The sequence below is a fragment of the Pteropus alecto genome, unplaced genomic scaffold (genome assembly GCF_000325575.1).
Source record: "Pteropus alecto unplaced genomic scaffold, ASM32557v1 scaffold338, whole genome shotgun sequence".
NCBI lineage: Eukaryota > Metazoa > Chordata > Mammalia > Chiroptera > Pteropodidae > Pteropus > Pteropus alecto.
Genome location: NW_006441995.1, coordinates 3774916 through 3792141, shown reverse-complemented (window position 1 = coordinate 3792141; position 17226 = coordinate 3774916). Strand labels below are relative to the sequence as shown.

General features: G+C 38.7%; 1 protein-coding gene across 1 annotated transcript in view; it reads left to right on the top strand.

Moving 5' to 3' along the window:
• Window positions 1–3533: 3533 nt before the first annotated feature.
• Window positions 3534–17226, top strand: part of PLCXD3 (phosphatidylinositol specific phospholipase C X domain containing 3) — a 141659-nt gene continuing 127966 nt past the window's right edge. Inside the window, exon 1 of the mRNA XM_006919513.1 lies at window positions 3534–3636. Coding sequence (XP_006919575.1) covers window positions 3534–3636 — 103 coding nt within the window. The remainder of the gene's footprint in view (window positions 3637–17226) is intronic.

Below are 17226 nucleotides of genomic sequence, written 5' to 3'. Positions count from 1 at the left end.
TGGTTGAATTGTTTTAAAAAGAGTTCCTTTTTAAAAATATATTCTGCTGAAATGTGTTCTAATGTTTTCTGACCTCTAAGAAACCTCATTTTTCAGAACATAATTCAATATCAATTTAATTGAAAAAGTAAAATTTAGTATCTCCAACAATTAAGAAATATTACAAAATAATGAGGAAAATACATAGCAAAGAGACATGTATTTTTTTAGAGTGAAAGAGGATATGAAGTAAAAAAATGTTCCAAATGCGTAGTAATGATTATAAACTACATAGTGTGATTTTAATGGATAGCTGAGGATTACATGAATAAATTTTAATAGTAGCATGAAACCATTGCATGAAGTCATTTTTCTCTTTCCATTTGTGCTTAAAGGAGTCTTTTTTAAAAGATTGGCTACTACTGACCCTACAATTAAAAATCATTGGTATTTTGTAGTGATAAAAATGTTGATCCATACCTTGAGTTGTCTGGATGGAGTAAAAGAACTAAGGTAAATATTTACATTCCTTCTCTTGATATTTCCTGAAGCTATATGTATGAGAATTATAAAGAAAACATAATTATAGAATAACAGGGTCAAAAGGGGCCCTAGAGATCAGTAACAACTTCTAGTTTAGTTTGCCAGTGGTTGTGATGGTTAATTTTATGTGTCAGCTTGGCTAGGCTATGATACCCAGAAGTTTGGTCAAACACTACTCTAGATATTGCTGTCAAAGCATTTTGGATATGATTAGCATATACAAATATTTGACTCTGAGTGAAGTAGATTATTTTCTATAATGTGGGTGGGCCTCGTCCAATCAGTTGAAGGCGTTAAGAGCAAAGATGGACATTTTCTGAAGAAGAATTCTACTCCAAGACTGCAACACAGGAACTGTATCTGAGTTCCTGGCCTGCTGGTCTAGATTTACCCGTTCTCACAATCACATGAGCCAATTCCTTAAAATCTCTCTCCCTCTTCTCTCCCCCCGCCCCTTGCCCACTGGTGTGTGTATGTATGTGTTATATCTATATATCTATATATCTATATCTATATCTATATCTATATCTATATCTATATCTATCTATATCTATCTATATATAACTGGTTCTGTTTCTCTGAAAAACCCTGAGTAGCACAATGGGCAAACTAAAGCCCAGAGAAATCACATGATTTTCCTCATATCATTTAGTTAGTGGTGGCAGAGCTGATAATAGAAAGATGGGGAAACTGGGTCATAAAATTGCCTAATGGATTATAAGGCTGAGAAAGAAATTCAGAATTATCAACTTCCAGCCTTTTCTTGTCTAGTGAATTGCATGCAGAGAAATGTGAAGTTTTATGCAAAAACCAATACATTAAAAATTCTGACATTCAAAGAAGATAAAACAAGGAAGGGTTATTTGTTTGCTTTACCAAAGAATACAGTATATGATTCTTTATAGAGGCAACTTTCCTCAACATTTAAGGTGGTTTCATTTTTTAAAAAATTCTTTGTAATCTTTTAGAGATACGTAAGTTCTACACAGTTGAATAATGCATGTTTTAAAAGTATATCTTATTATAAATATTCCCAAGATTCAATAATTATTTCATCTACTTGAAAATGAATATTTTATAAAGATAGAAAAGGCAGAGAAAGGGAAATACACATAAGCTCTTAATAAACATAAATCTCACATTTTGTATGATGCTTTGCTGATAATAAATCTCTTTCATATACCTTTTTTCCTGAAAGCTTCACTATGAATCTCTGAGTTACTATCTCCATTTTATAATGGAGACAAGGGTTGACAGAGACTAGAGGACTTGCCTAAACTCCTCAGACACAGAGCAGTTGATTTTTAGATCTGAGCCCTCCTCATTGCCCTCCAATGATGCTCACAGGGCACCAGCATTAGCCAGAAGGGTAGTGTTTGTAGGTCTCTTGACCAAGATCCTGGATGAGCTAAATTCTCACTTTTATTGAAAGGATATAATTCCACTGTGCTAGCAAGAATATTAAGATTATTTTAGGGAAGAAAAATCCCAGTACATCTTCCTCATTCTTAAAGATAACCCTATCATGTCCTCTTGAAGCTAAGAATTGATTCTATGGGAGAATGGAAAATGTGATCACAAGGATAAGCTATTATCTCTCCTCTCTCCATCATTCTCATAATGCTCCCTCTCTGGAATATTTGTTGAGCTCTGCATCCTTGTACAATAAGCAAAGCTTTAGTTGTTTTTAATGCTATATGGTAACTGAAATAAAATAATTCCTATGTTTTGCAGCTCTCTATTTCCTTGGTTTTCATTTTCCTAACCCAATAGCACTTACTTTAGGAAAAGGGTTTACGTACCACTGGCTCAAAGAACAGAAGTCCCATTGCATCTACATTCTCTGGGTTGAAAAACCTAGCACATTTTCAGTCCATTGCTTATCATTCCTACTCAGGCCACCCTTGGACTCATCACATTTGTCAGACTTGATTTCTCTCCTCTTTCTCATCTGAGAGCAGGTGGATCAAGACAGTTCTTTGGAGGCTCAATGAGTAATTTCTCTTGAAATTTCTCTTGAAATTCCTTGGCACATCTCTCTCGTCTGCCAAGGAATGAAAATTCAGACAATCACATAGATCATTTTGACTGGTGCCAAATAAATTCCACCAAATGCTACTGGCAATAATTACAGTATGTCACTAGAAAATGTGAACTTCTTCTAGCATCAGGCTTTCGTCTTATCCTGAGTGCCATGAAAATGAGAGAGAGGAGACAGCTTTCTCCATAGAAATGACATGGATTTCTTATGACCAGGGAAACGAAGGGGGTTGAAACGTCTGGAACAGGATGCAAGGGATTAAGTAGCAAACACCAAGTTTTGACTGCCCTTTGCTGACAGAACACTTGCCAACTACTCCCCAAATTAGGCAAAGTGGTGAATAAAGACCACCATTTTGTTACAAGCAGGCCTGTGGGTTCTGGCTAGGGAAAAACATAACCTGTTGTAGCTTACAAAAAAGAACGCTCTTCGGTAAGAATGCAAACTCCTGAAAGACGGTATGTGAGAGTCTGCTCTCCAGGAGGTTTTAGCATCCCAAAGTCTACTAAGATTTTAGGCTCAACCACAACACTGTCTTTTATACAAACAGGGTCAGGTAGTCACCTCAAAGGGCCGAGCAAGACCATGGACAAGGCAGCTGGGTGAACCAAGTTTAAAAGAGAAAAAAAAAAGAATAAGCCAAGGAGAGCTGCAGAATGGCGAGAAAAGGCAGAGACGCATAGGACGGATAAGAAGGGAGGAGGGATGAGGGGAGGGAGTGGAGAGAGGAGAAAGCTGAGCGCGGACGTCAGGAACAAAAGCTCCAGCGGAGTCTGGCGAAGGTACTAAGGGAGCATGGGGTGTTTTGAATAATTATTAAAATTAGCGTGTGTCTGCGCCATCCTGTGGGTGTGGCGCAGAGCGGAGTGTAAACTCTAGCGGGGCTGGAGCAAACATTGGATTAGCGGCAGCAGCCTGCCAGCCTGCCCGAGGAGTGCGGGGACCAGCGCGCGGCACGCCGACCGGCACGATGGCCTCGTCTCAGGGGAAGAACGAGCTGAAATTCGCTGACTGGATGGCAACTCTACCGGAGAGCATCCACAGCATCCCTCTCACCAATTTAGCCATCCCAGGTAGGCGCACAGAGGCGGTGGACCCTGCGCTCGGTGCCGGCTTCACCTGCCCCGCCCTGCTTTATATGCCACTAAGTGGTAACTTGCCACGATGCCCGCGGGAGGGAAACTCGTCTCCAGGGGTGGGTCTCGGGCCAGGCGAGCGCGTGCCTGGGTGCCTCCGGCCTCCTGGCCTTTTCCAAACCTCTGGGGACCGTGGCACGGGGAGTCAAGGTGACTGCTTTCGACCCGGCTTTTGAAGCAGGCTGTGTGAGAGGGCTGGGGCAGGGGAAAGGCTTGGCTCTAGGATGGCGCCTGGTGCCCCCTCCCTCGGTTTTCTCCGCAGACTTGGGGGGTGGGGAGTTCTGGTTCTGTAGGGTGACGGTGCGCGGTGAGCGCAAGCTGGTGTCCTAGGGGCTTGATTCCAGCTCCTGGACCTCCGATTCTATCCCTGTCACGGAATCCAGCGGGTTCGGTAGAGATAACAGTTAGAACCTACTCCAGTCATTAATATTTGCCCCCGGTCTCCTTAAAGAGACAAAGAGCTTCCCCAAGAGTGATGAAAGTTGAGGGACGGGCAACGGCATGATCGCTGCCCTTGACTGGGGGCGAGGGGCGGAGGGCGCCGTTTCGGAGTCTGCGTGGACCTAGAGGGCCAGGCCGGGTGGCCAGTGTCTGGATTTCAGTCTAAGTGCTGTTAGCAACGAATAGCGCCCGGGTCAGGAGAGCGAACCCTTGCGGACCATGCGTTCGTTGCTCAGGACAGAAGCCCGGCAGGGTAGCCTGCCTGACCAGCGGCAGAGGGGTGGGATTAACAGGCAGACCACAGGGAAAAGGTGATTGCGCCGTTGTCCAGATAGCCTAAAAGGAAGCCTGGGCAAGCCGAGTAAGCGACAGGAGGCATCCCGAAGCTTCAGCAAGGCACACGCGACTTGGACCAGAGGACTCGGCAGGTTTCTGGGGCGGGTGCGCGCCCCAGCAGCTCCTAGCTCAGGTGTGCAGGAGGGAGGACGTTGTAGGACAGTGTACCACGGTGACAGGCGAGGATACGGCCACACGTCGTTACCAATTAGACTTTTTACTTGGGCCGAGGGAGCAGACGTGTTATCCTTCCAGAGCCGGCTAGAGGGCAAATTACCGACAGGTAGTCCACCTCTGCTCCTAGCTGAGCCCAGTTACCAAGTTCAACCTTCTGGTCTACCTCCTTTTGCTTTGCCCCATCCAGCGCCCCCTCTCAAACACTGAGGGAAAAGATAATTTAAATACAAAGAATAATTAAAAAGAAGCAGCAGAAGCAGCAAAAGAAGGTGTTTCTTGAAAATTCCAAGAGGCTCTAACCAACAGCGTTGGAATTGATCAGTAACAAATCAATGGTCGTTAGTCAAGTGGATGTTCGCAAGATGATAGGCACATGCTACCTCTGAGTGCCAACTCCAGAAGCGAAACCTTTGTCTCTTTTTGCCCATCTTCAAGAGGTAGCTTCCCAAGAGCCCAGTTGTCTCCAAAGAAAAGAACAATCCAACTTCTCCATGCTACACTTACCCTGCTACGTGGGTGAGCCTGGGGATTGCTCTTTTGAAGGAGACAGTAGAAAGTACAGAACTTTGTTGGCAAAATTCCACTCACTTCCACAGGTGTTCCTATCTTCTTTCTTCCTTTTTCTTCGGTTTTTAAGGTTATTTTCATATGGTCTCACCTGAGGATTTCTGTACACATATAGAAGATAAGAAGGGCAAGGACTCTGATGCCAGCCTTCTGATACGTGACTCTCTAGGGAGCCAGGGAGGTTAAAAGCCTAAAGTGACATTGCTAATTCTGAAGGATGGTCTGAATCTCTTTCTGTAATGGTTCACTTTGCAAAGCCCTATTATGTACTCCAGCTCACATAATTCTTCCCTATACCTTGTGAAGCAGTGATTGCTGGTACAATATTAACTCCATTTCACAAATGGAAAAATTGCAGTTCCATGAAGGCAAATGACCTACTCTCAGTTCAGGCATCTGACCTCCTAAAGTGGTCCTTAGGGAATATCTCCTAAATTTGGAGTTGGGGGGAAAATGCTTTGGTGTTTATTTCTGGATAATTCAGCAGCAACAAGTACTAGCCAGATTGAAGGAACAAGGAAATATGCTTTAGCAGGAACAGGGTAATGTTCCTTTTTCTCCCCATTGAACAAATTGAAAGCCTGAGCTCAGAGACTTTGACATTCTGGTTGTCTTAGAGACATAAAGATGACAGCATTGGGTGCAGTGGGAATTTCCACTGCTTTCCCAACCCCTCTTCATATTATACTCCAGGTGGGTCCCCTGAAAAGCCTCTCGTTCTCACTCCCAATACTTCTAAGGAAAAAAAAAACCAAACATTTTTCCAAATCTACACCCTGAATTCCCCCATGATTCTGTAACATAGATTTGGTGGATCCATACATATAAATCTAGGTTTAAAATGGGTTTTGGTACCTTTCTGTATTACTCAACTGTGAGAATTTGGGGAGGAAAAAAGACATTCAAACTTCCATAGTCAGAGAAGACTAATTGGAGACTATTAAACACTAATGGAATAATTGCCTTAAAATCATGCTAATAGCTTCCTGGCTGCTACATGTTTACTTGGCCAGTTGCTACAGCTTGAATTAAGTAATTATCTCCACCATTTAAAACCACTCCTGATGTACCGCACAAGTGTTCCTGTGGAAGAGAACTGCTGCTAGGTCATCCTCAAAGCATCAGGTTTTCTTAGGTGACACAATTGGAGAGTGAAGAGATGCCTAATTATGAGGCCACCCACTTGGGTCGGCTAAACCAAATTACCCAGGGCAAGTGCAAAGAACAATCTGCAGGTGTGTGATACTCCCCACCACGAGTGCACTTCTGGCATCTCTAAACATTTTTCAGTGCCTATATCTTGAATGCATTCAGAACCAAATTTCTCAGTGGCTGTTTTGCATTTAAATGGCCTCATGATTTGGTATTGACTGGCCTAAAGAATTAAGTTAATAATTAGTATTTGTAGTTTTACTTTCAATTTATCTTTCAAAGGAATGGTGTTATCAGAATACAATGACACTCAGATTTTAGTCTCATTTATCATGTCTTCCTCTCTCTGGTAACACCAAACTAAGTTTTCATTCATACATATTTGTTTAACAATACTCTGGCATTTTGGATTATGAATGATGCTTCCTCTCAGGTAAGCAGGTGAGAGGATAAACAGGATGGAAGCAGGAAGATAGAATAAAATTCAGGTGAAATTCTGGTGAGTCTGATGAATTTCTGGCATCTTTGAAGCAGAGTTTTTAATTCTGGAATCACAGTGGCTCCAGAACCATTGTAAAGAGATCCATCATGGAACGAGCAAGCTGTTGCTTAATCTGGATGACATTTTGGTGATCTGGGTCTATGACAGGGAGTCATTTTGTCCAAAACCTAAATGATTAGGAAAGGTTTCTGTTTTATGGGAGGGATCTGCTAAGCATTTTCCAATATGTATTGAAAGTCTTCTTTACAAATGACCATGTGATAATGAAAGATTGGACAAAATCTTGTGGAACTGGAACCTCAGAGAAAGTGTATGTTTTCGTGATGTTGGAGGAGTTCACTGAGAGAATGTGACCACCAGTTGACCCTTGAGCTGGGCCCAGGCAATTAGAGACTTCTTACCTGCTCCCCATTCTTGGGATGTATGTTCTGCTCATGTCTCCACAGCCACAGTCTTTTTCAAGGACGTTGCCTTGAGAGAGCAATGTGTTGTTGAAGCCATCTGGAAGGTATATGTGACTGAATCCAGTTAAGGCCTCTCTACAAACTTTTAAGAATCTGGCAGGTTACTGCAGAGATCTCATCTTGTGGTCGCCCAAGACAAAGCTCCTACTTAAATTCCCCTGCTTATTAAACCTGCCACCTACCAATCTAGAGTGGCCTGCCTCTTTCTTTGATCTCTCCTTGCCCTTGAGTACCATGGCCAATTTGTGAACCAACACTTGATTAGGAATTGTTGCTTATACTTTAGATAAGGAACACAGAAATGCTTCAGAAATCAATAACTCTATCTGTCAATTTTGTTCATTTCTTATGGAAAATGTCAACGCCAATGGAAAAAAAAGTTTTACTTCAGGAAACGAGGTGTTCATTCAGCTCTGATTTCTGTGTTCTTGTGTCTGCTTTGATTAGTTTTTAATTTCTTCCATCATGGCATTCTCTCCTTGTTGTTGCCAGTGGTCCTGGAGCCAACTGTCTTCTTCCTTTTCCTTGTAATTTACTGTTTCTATTTTGATTGGGATGAGATAATCTAAAGAATGAATCTCGGACGGGGTCTGATTACAAATTTCTTTTTAAAAGCAGGCTTTTTAATTATATCTTTATAGTTAGGATAGTGATATGAAAGTTAATCTTTCGGATTAACCAAAAACCAGCAAAATTGTTCAGGATGAACACCTATTTTGTGTTGCCTTTCTAATTCTCATTTTGTTTTGATTTTGCTAAAGAAGAAAAATTGAAGAACACCTAGAACATAATTTATTCTACTAGGACATTTTCTTGATGAGTTGAACGGAGTCACCGACTATTATTCATCAATATAAAGTAATACTTAAGCCATTTTATAGTTCACAAAGTGTTTCCTCATGTACACATGTGTTTTTCACATGTTCTATCAATAATCATCTAAGGTCTTTCCAAAATTGGCTCGGATACCAGCAATATCAATGTGCATAGGAATTTGGTAGAAACGCAGCATCTTAGACCCCACCCCTCAGATTGATTTAATCATGATTTGTATTTTAACAAGATGATCAGGTGATTTATATACACATTAAAAATTTGAGAAATACCGCTTTAGAGTATCTCTTAAGAGATCCTTTATGTAAGTGGCAGAGCCAAATTTAAATATGCATCTTTGCCTAAGCTCTTTGTATTTGTCCATGCAGTCTATCTATGAATGTTCAAATTTACAATCAGGCTTAGAGCCAGCACCTCCTATTTACTCAAGGCTAATGGGCCAGTTTGGGAACATTTCTGATAACTGACATTACAGTTCATCATGCACCTTGAACAATAAATGTGATTTAATTGCTACTTAAGTGTTCAAATTAGGCCTTGTGATAGATGTAATAAACCTTTCCCTTCATTTCCTTAAAATCCTGCTGCTTGTTGATATCAGCCATCAACAGCACTTAAAATCAGCCCATCTGGTGATGCTAGTGGTCACTAATGACAATTTAGAAAACATCCCTGTATTGGTTCTTTGTTCATTTGGTTTCATTCTTTGTTGCATTAACAGGTCCAGCTACTTTGGTTGTATTTATAGGTTCCAGATTCATTTAACTTATCTATAAGCTAGAACTTCTCAGTATTGCTCTTGAGTAATAGCGGCATCGTGAATGCCGAAGTTAGTAACAAGCAGCATCAGAAGGCCATTGAAACCGAGGTAAGCAGCAAATTGATTTTCAATAGAAAGGAAATGATGAATCTTTTTTGTATTTGTAAACCATGCCTCATTTATTTGAAGCATGGCATACATGGAATAGAAACATGCATAAATGTGGTTATAACTCACTTTTTTGAATTTAGTTGTTTGGCATAATCGGTATTATAAATTGTTAAAATTAAAAAAAAAAAAAAAGCCTTTTAAGTTGCCAAAATGTTTATATGTTAAGGCTCACGCACTTTACTCATAGGAAAATTTCTCATATTCCTACTTAGAGTTTATTTTCTCTTCTTTAATTCTAACCCCACCCAATCAAAATAGAGTAAATTGCAAAGAGGAGGAATAAGACTGTTGAGCACCATGCATCAGCAATAACAATAGAGAATATTCGTGAAGGAAGACTAGCAAATAACGATATAGGAATACAAAAGCTAGCTTCTCTAAATTCTGCCAGCTTAAAGGTAAAATCAGAGTTATGTTGTCAGTTTTGACCCCTCCCAAGTACCTCCTTAATGGATTTCTAAATAGTTCTAGAAATCTATGGATAAATTCTTTAGTGTTTTATAAGACAATCATTGGGGCTACCACATATCTGCCATTTTCCTTCTTTCGTGTTTTGGGGAAGTTGTGGGGTGCTCTCACTTTCGCTGCTTTCACACATAGACGAACTGTCCTTTCATAGTTTTATACCCCAAACTCTACTACTGCTGCCTGTCTCCCTAGGGCCTGTGCTATGTCTGTAGAGGCCCAACATTGGGAATGTTAATATTTCACAAGGGCCCTGGACTCCTCTGTGGTCGAAAGTTCCCAGGGCTGGGTCCAGCATAGTGGACGCTGCTGATGCCAGGTTCTACTACTGTTGACCCCGTCTGCCATCACTGTTGAGTGAGTGCCAACACTGCCAGAACCTTGCAATCTTTTTCCTGGTATGGATGTCAACAAAAGAACTCTTTGAATTTTTATTGATTCTTTTGTTGTTTTGGCCCCTTGCCCTAAGACTCAAGTATGAGTTTATGAGGGCCAGGCAGAGGACAATATGTAGGATAGTTTTCATTCTGTACTCTGCATCATTCTCAATGTTCGCTCACTGTGTTTGTGTACTCGTGTGTGTGCACGTGTGCATGTGTGTGCACACATGCAAAATGTGCATCAACCTTCTCTTAAGATAACTTCTTTCTAAGAAGCTTCTTGATTTTTCTTATAAGTAGATGTCTGATGGGTGCTACCTAATTAATTATTCCTCCTGACAGGTCCAGAGTAGGAATACAGCTGGGGTCTATATTGTTCCCAGTGAGCAGCCTGGGACATTGCAAATAGAGCCAAATAATATGACATATCTAAAGTAATCTCTAATAGCTCTATTGTTTTAAAGTATATTAGTAGAGTAATTGCTTTCAGTCTTCCAGAAAAGGTTGTGTCACACACATGCATGGGTATGCACACATTTTAATTATTATTCGTTAAAGGGATCAGCTCTGTTGATCTGGAATTTTTACCTTTTACTACCAATGAGACTGCGTCTTACCCACAAGCATTAGTTTTTTTTTTTAATTATTTTATAAAATTTTTAATAGTGAACAAAAAATTAGAAAAATATAATTATATGATGGTATGGTTTAGCTTTTTCATATTTACTTTGTTTTGAGGTTTGCACAGAAAATGCCAATAAAATTTACAAATTATAAGCAGAGCTCTGAAGCATTAGTTTTTGAAACTTCTAGAACTCAAATTATGGGATATGAGAAGCTTATATATTCTCTTACCTCTCCTTGTCTGACTAGGATTAAGATCAATCTCAGAAGACTGGGAACCAGAAAAGTATCTAAATCATATATTTCAGAAAGCAGGGGGAAGTGAGAGAGAAATTTACCATAGTTCAGATAGGATTCTATCACCAGATGCTTTCTACAGCATCATATGCTTTTATTATGCTCTATTAAGAGAGGAAGATGGGTCAGGGAGAAGGGTAGGAGGAGATAGTTAAACATTCTTGAGAAGCAGCCAGGATTAGTCACCTCTGGAGATCAGGTACTGAAACAGATGGCCCATCGATTCATTAGATGTGCTTTTATGTTCCTATATTTTATTACAGATCCTGGGAGTGGATAGCTCTTATACCATTCTTTATTAAATGCCAGTTAATATTACGTTTTACATAGAAGAATTCTTCCTGTCAGTTAATTTTTATGAAGCGACCATGTTTGTCCTTAGTCAATATTATAAGCGATGGTTGTGTTCCTTCATTCACTTGGAGAATTTTTATTTTAGGAAAGAAAATGGACTATGCTGAATGGCGATCTTAGTTGCTTGCTAGGCTTTCATGGAGCCCCACTCTGCTTTGTTGGGTGGTGAAGAAGTAGATGCACTTTAAGGAGTCCTGATGGACAAATGGGAACTTACTTCAATGCAGGTCCCACATCATACTCCCCTGTTGCCACATGGTGGAGGAGGAGGAGGAAGAGGAGAGGGCAGACCAAGGACCATGGCTACCTTAGCATAGAGTTCTCCCTAAACACATTTCTGCCATGACCTGCCCTGGGCTTTGCTCAGAAAAAAAGGGTGGTGGGGGGTCGTAAAGATCCAGCCTTAAAAATTGCTGGAAGGGAAGGCTGCAGCACTATAGAGTTTTGTCCAGTCTTTATCACTCCCTCATATCTTCTTTTCTCTTTATATCAGCTCAAATTCCTTGGGTCCAGTATTAGAGTCCCACTCTTGAAAATGTCCTTAATTCTCCTGTCTCCCTCTTTCCTGTCCTGCTTACCTGAACATTCAGTTTAAACTCAGTTTACCTATTCCAGTCCCAGAAAACGCCAATGACTAAACTTTGATAGAGAAAAATTACACAGCCTGGATTCCTTTGAATCATTAGAAATTTCTGACTATTAATCTTACTGCACATCCCTAGTAAGTTTATTTTCCTGTTCTCTGAGTTGATAATTTCATACCTCTTCTTGTTCCTCAAATCAACATCTTTTCCCACATCACCTCTTATAGAAAAAAAATATAGATGCAAACAAACAGGAACTTCCTGTTTCTCACCATTAATTTACCAACCCACTTGCATCTATTTCTGCATATTCCGAATTTTCTTCAGGTAAAAGGAAGACATGGACCTGCTCATACCAAAGGTCAGCTTCTCCACTTGTGGCCTGGAAACCATTCATTCAAATCTCCTCAAAATTGACTCTCAAATTTATCCTTTCTCTCCCCTGTGTCATTATTTTTCTCTACCTTTACTAGATCATTTTAACTAGTACATGAACATACGTTAATATTACTCCTCTTTAAAAAAAAAAAAAAAAAGGTCCACTTTGACTGCACACCTGTGTCTCTATCCATTGCACTATTTCTCTGGTATTTGTAAAAATATCTCCTCTGACTTCAGGTTAGTTCCCTTTCTCTTTCTAGCCATGCTAATTACATTATTTCCCCACCACTGCACTAAAACTTTTATCAAGGTTGTCAATCATTTTGCCAAAGGTGATGGTTAATTGTCTATCATCTTATTTGACCTTTGAGTATCATTTGATGTGGCTGACCATACTCTTCTCAAAATACATTCTTCCTTTGCCTTCTAAATGGTACTTTTATTATTATTATTATTATTGAAAAACATATAACATGAAATAATACCCTCAACAGTTTTTTTAAGTATACAGTATTATTAGCTATAAGCACAATGGTATACAACAGATCTCTAGAATTTTTCATTTTTTATGACTGAAACTTTATAATCATTAAATGACAAACAATCATTTTTCCCCTCCTATTAGTCCCTGGCAACCATCATTTTTCTTTCTGCTTTAATGAGTTTGACTACTTTAGATACCTCATATTAGTGACATAATATAGAATTTTTCCTGCTATGACTGGCTTATAAAGGCTTAGCATGTCTTTAACTTTAATCTATGTTGTAGCATATGGTAGGATTTTCTTCTTTTTCATGGATGAGTAATATTCTATTATGTATTATATAACTACATGGACATTTAGGTTGTTTCTGTATCTTGGCTATTGTGAATAATGGTGCAAAGAACAGTGAACATGAGAGTGCTAACATCATTATTTCAATTTTTTGGATAAATACCCAGAAGTAAGATTGGTGGCAATATACTATTTCTATTTTTAATTTTTTGAGGAACTGCCATATTGTTTTTCATAGCAGCTGCACCATTTTATATTCCCACCAACAAGTGTACAAGGCTCCAATTTTTATGCATCTTCACCAATACTTGTTATTTTGTTTTTTGTTGTTTTTTTTATGACCATTTTACAGGTGTGGGTTTTAATATTAATTTCCTTGAGGATTAGTGATGTGAGCATCTTAACATATACATGTTGGCCATTTGTATGTCTTTTTTTTTTTTTTTTGAGAAATGTCTATTTCAGTATTTTGCCATTTTTAATTAGATTATTTGATACTTTGCTATTCGATTATGAGTTAATTATATATTTTGAAAATTAATCCCTTATGGAAGTATAGTTTGCAAATATTTTCTTCTATTTCAGAGGTTGCCTTTTCACTCTACCAATTCTTTGTTTTGCTCTGCAGAAGTTCTTTAGTTTGATTTAGTCCTACTTGTCCGTTTTTTTCTTTTTTTGGTCTGTGCTTTTGGTGTGATATCCAAGAAATAAATCATTGCCAAGACCAATGTCCAGAAGCTTTCTCCCATGGTTTCATCTAGAAGTTTTAGTTTCAGGTCTTAATTTAAATTTTTAATTCATTTTGAGTTGATTTTTGTGTATGGTATGAGATAAGGGCACAATTTCATTCTTTTGCATATAGGTTTTCAGTTTTCCCAACATATTTGTTAAAGAGACTGTTTTTTCATTATTGTGTGTTCTTGGCAGTCTTGTTGAAGATCAGTTGGCTGTATACTTGTGAGTTTATTTCTGGACTCTCTATTTTGTTCGATTAGTCTATATGTTTGTCTTTATGCTAGTACCACACTGTTTTGATTACTATAGCTTTGTAGTATGTTTTGAAAGATGAAGTATGAGGCCTTCAGCTTTGTTCTTTCTCAAGACTGCTATAGGGTCCTTTGTAGTCAAATGAATTTTAGGATTTTTTTTCTAGTTCTATAAAAATTCCATCGGAATTTTGATGGGGATTGCATTGAATCTGTAGATCACTTTGGGTAATTTGGGCATTTTAACAATATTGTCTTCCATTCATGAATATGGTATGCCTTCCTATTTATTTGGATCTTTTAAAATTTCTTTCACAAATTATTTACAATTTTCTGAGAACAGATCTTTCACCTGCTTGATTTAGTCCAAGTATTTTATTCTTTTTCATTTTGTTATATATAGGATCTTTTATATAGGAAATCCTAAATGCTGCATTAAGAAACTGTTAGAACTAATCAACAAATTTAATAAAGTTGCAGGATACAAAAATCAACCTACAGAAATCGGTTGTGTTTTTGTACACTAACAACAAACTATCTGAGAAAGAAATGAAGAAAACAATCACATTCACAATAGCATCAAAAACAATACAACAGTTAAGAATAAATTTATCCAAGGAAGTGAAAGATCTGGACAGTGAAACTTTAAGGATTTGATGAATGACATTGAAGAAGACACAAATAAATAGAAAGATATCTCATGTTTATGGATCAGAATAATTCATATTGTTACAACGTCCATACTACCCAAAGCCATTTATAGATTCAGTGTAATCCTTATCAAAATTCCAATGAAATATTATGCAGAAATAGAAAAAACAAACCTAAAATTTGTATGGACCCACAAAAGACTTTGAATAGCCAAAGCAATCTTGAAAAAGAAGAACAAAGCTGAGGTATCACACTTCCTAATTTCAGACTATACTACAAATCTATAGTCATCAAAACAGTGTGGTACTGTCATAGAAACAAGTGCATTTACTAAAGGAACAGAATCAAGAACTCAGAAATAAACCCATGCCTATTGGCCAACTAATATTTGACAAAGGAGCCAAGAATCCTCAATAAAGGAAAGATAACCTTTTCAATAAATTGTGTTGGGAAAACTGGATATTCACATGCAAAAGAATGAAATTGGACCTTTATCTTATACTATACACAAATGAAATTGAACCCCTATCTTATACTATACATAAAAATCAGCTCAAAATGAATTTAAAGACAAACATAAGATCCAAAACTGTAAGACTCTTAGAGGAAAGCATAGGAGAAAATCTGTTTGCCATTGGTCTTGGCAATTAATTTTTGGATATGACAGCAAAAGCACAAGCAACAAAAGCATAAATAAATAAGTGGGACCATATCAAACTAAAATGCCCTGCACAGCAGAAGAAATAATCAATAATATGAAGAAGCAACCTATGAAATTGGAGAAAATATTTGTAAATCATATATCTTATAATGAGTTAATTTACAAAATATATAAAGAACTCCTACAACTCAAAAGCAAAATAATAATAATAGTAATAATAATGATCTGATTAAAAAGTTGGTAGAGGATATGAATAGACATTTTCCAAAGAAGACATACAAGTGACCAACAGGTACATGGAGAGATGCGCAAAATCACTAATCAGAGAAGTGCAAATCAAAACCACCATGAGATATCACCTCACACGTATTAGAATGGTTATCATTAAAAAAGATATAGTCAACCTGGCTACAGATACTGGAAGCCTTTTAAACCTTTTCTGTGAATGTGACCTCTTGACTTGTGCTTGTAGATTCCTAATTTGAGGGATTTGCCAGTTATTTTTCCGGGATTTCATAGTTTCTCACTCCCTCTGGTGTCTGTCATCATGCCACCCATCTATTTTTTGTTCTCAGCAGCTTGCAAGGCATCTAGAATATGCCAGGTCTCATCAGGGTTCCAAGACAGGCAAGACAGTAGCCATTTCCTTGGTTGGTGCCCTGAAAAGCCAGGATTTGGGACACATGCTCTACTCTTCCCTCTCCCCTAAGGGAGAGGCTGCCAAGCTCTATTGACCTCTGTCTGTTGTGTGGCAGGTCCTCTGCAGCAGCAACAAGCCACCCAGCTTTTTTGTTCTCAGTGGCCCACAGGCATCTAGAGTATGTTGTTTCATTCGTGCTCAGAGACAGGCAAGATGGAAGCCAGTTCCTCACACAGCTCCCCCGCCCAAAAGTCACAACTTTTGGGAACATGTTCCAATTTTTTTTTGTGTGTGTCCCCAAGGAGAAGCTGGGAGCTAGGAGTTTCCTCTCAATCGTGTGTCACTCTGCCAGAGGGAGTGACGAGGTGAGAGTGTACCACAGAGTTTCCTACCAGCTTCAGTGTGGCTGTTTTCACACTTGTATGTGATTTAGGAGCCTCTCAACTGGTTTCTGGATTTTTCATAAAGGGGCTGGTTTATATATTGTTGAATCAGTGTCTTGATGGGAAGAAAGTTTTGGGTATCTCTTTTCTGCCATCTTGCTAATGTCACTCCTCGCTGAACCATCTTATTTTTCTGACTTTATTGGCTGCTCCCTTTAGGTTATCTTTGCTAGATATGTCTCCTTTTCTTTACATCTAAAGGAATGGAGTACTCAAGGCTCAGACTTTCATCCCTTTTTTTTCCTATAACTATACTTTTCCCTTTGGCAATAATATCTAAACCAATGGCTTGAGATAATATTTATATACTGATGACTTCCAAGTTTATATTATTAGCTTTTTTTTTTGAACCCTATCCTCATATATCCCATTGCCTTTCCATCATTTGCATTTGAATGCCCTATAAAATCTCAAATTTGACATGACCCAAAAGGAATTATCGAGATCAGCATCCATTGCCAAGTTTGTCCCTAATCAAGTTTCTTTCATCTAAATATTTTGTATCACTACCCATCCATTTTTCAAGCCCAAATTCTTGGAGCCCTTCTTCATTTCTTTCCCCTCCTCAAACCCTAAAACCACTCTCTCAGTAAATCCTGTGGGAGCTTTCTTCAAAATGTATCCCAAATCCTTTCATTTCTCACTATTTCTACGATTACAACCCTAATCTAGTTATTGTCGTCTCTCACCTGAATTATGCCAAAGGCCTCCTAACTAGTTTCCCTGCCCTCATTTTTGCTTCTCAATGTAGTGCATCTTTCAAAAGTATAAATCAGGCACATCACTCACTTGTTTAAAACCCTCTGGATTTACTTACTAAAAACTATTGGTCCCTGTCTATCTATCTCTCTGACCTCAGATCCTTCCCTTCCTTCCTTACT